This window comes from Grammomys surdaster, unplaced genomic scaffold (assembly GCF_004785775.1).
Source record: "Grammomys surdaster isolate TR1022 unplaced genomic scaffold, NIH_TR_1.0 114457, whole genome shotgun sequence".
In the NCBI taxonomy this organism is placed as follows: domain Eukaryota; kingdom Metazoa; phylum Chordata; class Mammalia; order Rodentia; family Muridae; genus Grammomys; species Grammomys surdaster.
Genome location: NW_021612586.1, coordinates 94 through 4,125, shown reverse-complemented (window position 1 = coordinate 4,125; position 4,032 = coordinate 94). Strand labels below are relative to the sequence as shown.

General features: G+C 43.5%; 1 protein-coding gene and 1 long non-coding RNA gene across 2 annotated transcripts in view; one reads left to right on the top strand and one right to left on the bottom strand.

Moving 5' to 3' along the window:
• Window positions 1–2,311, top strand: part of LOC114635630 (acetylserotonin O-methyltransferase-like) — a gene marked incomplete at its 5' end in the record, with an annotated part of 2,916 nt that extends 605 nt beyond the window's left edge. Inside the window, 2 exons of the mRNA XM_028784135.1 lie at window positions 1,311–1,466; window positions 2,235–2,311. Coding sequence (XP_028639968.1) covers window positions 1,311–1,466; window positions 2,235–2,311 — 233 coding nt within the window. The remainder of the gene's footprint in view (window positions 1–1,310; window positions 1,467–2,234) is intronic.
• A 515-nt stretch (window positions 2,312–2,826) lies between these two features.
• Window positions 2,827–3,822, bottom strand: LOC114635629. Its single transcript, XR_003713503.1, has 3 exons — window positions 3,627–3,822; window positions 3,378–3,535; window positions 2,827–3,184 (listed from the first exon to the last, which is right to left on the bottom strand). It is a non-coding gene; the product is annotated as an uncharacterized LOC114635629 (long non-coding RNA).
• Between the last annotated feature and the right edge of the window lie 210 nt (window positions 3,823–4,032).

Here is a 4,032-nt window from a genome sequence, read left to right as displayed (position 1 = left end):
ATATGGACAGGAAGTGAGTTTATATGAACAGGAAGTGAGTTTATATGAACAGGAAGTGAGTTTACACGGACAGGAAGTGAGTTTACACGGACTGGAAGTGGGTTTATATGGACAGGAAGTGAGTTTATATGGACAGGAAGTGAGTTTATATGGACAGGAAGTGAGTTTATATGAACAGGAAGTGAGTTTACACGGACAGGAAGTGGGTTTACATGGACAGGAAGTGACTTTATATGGACAGGAAGTGAGTTTATATGGACAGGAAGTGAGTTTATATGAACAGGAAGTGAGTTTACACGGACAGGAAGTGGGTTTACATGGACAGGAAGTGACTTTATATGGACAGGAAGTGAGTTTATATGGACAGGAAGTGAGTTTATATGAACAGGAAGTGAGTTTATATGGACAGGAAGTGGGTTTACACGGACAGGAAGTGGGTTTACACGGACAGGAAGTGGGTTTATATGGACAGGAAGTGGGTTTACACGGACAGGAAGTGAGTTTACACGGACAGGAAGTGGGTTTACACGGACAGGAAGTGAGTTTACATGGACAGGAAGTGACTTTATATGGACAGGAAGTGAGTTTATATGGACAGGAAGTGAGTTTATATGGACAGGAAGTGAGTTTATATGGACAGGAAGTGACCTCACAAGGCTGGAAGTGACTTTGCAGAGACAGGAAGTGACGTCAGAGGGACAGGAAGTGACATCAAGGGAGCGGGGAGTGATTCTACCGACACAGGAAGTGACTTTTCAGAGGCAGAAACTGATTTTATTGAGATGGGAAGCGAGTTACTCACACAGGAAGTGAGTCAGGAAGACAGGAAGTGACTTTACAGACACAGGAAGTGGTTTTAGAGACACAGGAAGTGACTTTCTGTAGACAGGAAGTGTCTTTCGTGGATCAGGAAGTGAATTCATTGAGTCAGGAAGTGTCTTTCCTGAGACAAGAAGTGACTTTATAAGGACAGGAAGTGACATCAAGGGGGTGGGAGTGACTTTACAGAGACAGGAAGTGACTTTTTGTAGACAGGAAGTGACTTTATTGAGACAGGAAGTGACTTTTTGTAGACAGGAAGTGACTTCAATGAGACAGGAAGTGACCTTATAAGACAGGAAGTGTCTTTCCCGTGAGAGCGGCTTCAGTCGTGGGCAGGAAGTGACGTCACCACGACACACGAAGCGCGGTCACGCGTGAGAACAGGAAGTGACATCGTCAGGGACGCGTCACACGCCCGGCCCCCGACGTCGGAAGCGACGCCCCGCCCACACGCCCGGGCGTCCTCACCGTGACCCGTGTCCCCGCAGGCGGGTCGGGGGCGCTGGCGCGCGAGGCCGCCCGGCTCTACCCCGGCAGCTCCGTGATCGTCTTCGACGTCCCGGACGTGATCGCCGCGGCGCGGGCGCAGGAGCCGCCCCCGGGGGAGGGCGAGGAGGCGGGGCCGCGCGTGAGCTTCGTGGAGGGTGAGTGAGGGGCGCACAGGGGGGCGGGGACGGTGACATCATCGTGGGCGGGGCTTCCGGGGGCCTCGCGAATATGCAAATTGACCCCCAAACCCACGGACGCCACGTGGTCACTGACAGTCTGCTCATTTGCATTTATGCAAATTGAGACTGATTGACGGAAACGCGTCCTCATTAATATGCAAATTTATGCAAAAATCGAGATGCCGTGAGGTCGACATTTTTATATTGTTATTTGTATTTATGCAAATCAAGGCGTGATAAATTTACGCCGACGGGCGCTCATTAATATGCAAATTTATGCAAAAACCCCACACGGTGATGAGTTTTTAATTAGAATTTATGCAAATCCAGTCTGATCGACGACGCGCGTTAAATTATGGCAAAGGATCCCTCATTAATATGGAAATTTATGCAAAAAAAAATCCGATCCCGCGAGGTCGGTGTTTTATATTGTTATTTGAATTTATGCAAACGATTCCTCATTAATATGTAAATTTATGCACAGACCTCCCTCCCGCGTGCTGTGAGGTCGCCGATATATTTTTTTGATGTAAGAATTTACGCAGACGGAGGCGAAACGGCGTCGGGCGTGTTCATTGGTGCAGACGAGTCCCCATTAACACGCGGATCCAGGGTGATCACGCGTGTGTGCGTTCATTGATGCAAATGAGTTTTCATTAATATGCAAATTTATGCAAAAAAAAATAAGAAACCCGGCCCCAGATGCCGAGAGGTCGCTGACGTGTTCTTATGTTCTTTATTCAGATTTATCCAGATATAGGGCCTCACCCGCGTGTGAATTTATGCAAATGATCCTCATTAATACGCAAATCTATGCTTAACCAGAAGCCGGGAGGTCGCTGGTGTATTTTTTTATCCGGATTTATGCAAATCCGGGCTCATCGCCAACGCGCAGGTCAAATTTATGCAAATGATTCCTCGTTAACGTGTGATTTTGTGCAAAAAAGGGGAAAAAAATGCCGTGAGGTTGCTGGTTTATTTTTTAATTTGAATTTATGCAAATGGAGGCGGATCATCCACGTGTGCGCTGATTCATGCAAATGTTTCCTCATTAATATGCAAATTTATGCAAAAACCCCAAATATTTTTGAGTTCCTGATCTATTTTCCATTTGAATTCATGCAAATCCAGGCTCATCGGCAATGTGCGTGTGAATCTATGCAAATGAGCCCTCATTAATATGCAAAATTATGCAAAAAGGAAGAAGGCCAAGACTCTGCTGATTTGGTCTATTCATTTGGATTTATGCAAATTCAGGCCAATCTCGTGTGCCCGTCCATTGATGCAAATGAGCCCTCATTAATATGCAAAATTACGCAAAAAAGCCCAGATGCCGTGAGGTCAATGATGTATTTTTAATTTGAACATATGCAAATCCATGCTAATCGCCCTCGTGCACATTGATCTATGCAAATGTCTCCTCGTTAATATGCAAACTCATGCGGAAAAATCCCAAAATTTCGTGAGGTCGCTGACGTACTTTTAATCTGAATTTACGCGCGTCCAGGCCAATCGCCCACGTGCGTGCGAACTTATGCCAGCGAGTCCTCATTAACATGTAAATTTATGCAAAAAAAAATCACACCGTCTTCAGGAAACCCTAAAAAGGCAGAACCGCGAAGCCGTCCACGCGCAGCCGGTGAGACGGGGTCGGACGGCGGCGTCTTCCTTCGCGAGAACGTCTGCGGCGCCGTCTGCGAAACCGAAGGAGGACAGAGGAGGGTTCAATAGTCAGTTAAAAATAATTAATTAATAATTAATAATAATTAATACTAAACCAATAAATCAATAATTAATACTAATAATTAATAATAAATAAATGATAAACGATAACAATTAATAATAATTGAACCGATAAACGGATCGTTAGCAAATTATTATTATTACGTTAATAAAACAAATTAAACGAATAAATCGACACGGATGACGCGGCTCGGCGCCCTGGAAACCGCTTCGTCTCGTCGTCACGGTGGTTAATCGATGAGTGTGATCATCGCCGCGTGGTTTCCCGTCCACGCCGACGCAGAGACACCCGCCTCCGAAACCTAAAAAAAATACAAGATCAACATAAAAATAAACATCTAATCCGACCGTTTACGGTAAAGTCCCGAACCGTGAGTCGGGTTCATCTGTTACCGTATCGACGAGGAACCGCGGATACGGGTTCTCCGGGCGCGGGCGTGCGACGACGCGGGTGACCGTCGTTCGTTATCGGATTGTAGGCGGTAGTCCCCGGTTAAAAATGATATTTCAATGTGATATGAAGATGTTTAATATAAAATAAATTATGTAAAATAAGTTAAAGATTATATAAAATATGAAATAAATTATATAAAAGATATTATATAAGACAAATTAGAAATAATATAAGATAAATATGAAATAAATTATATAAAATAAATCATATAAAATAAATATGAAATAAATCATATAAAATAAATTCTACAGGATAAATTAAAAATCATATAAAATAAATATAAAGTAAATTATATAATATAAATTATATAAAATAAATTAAAAATCATATAAATTATTTCTACAG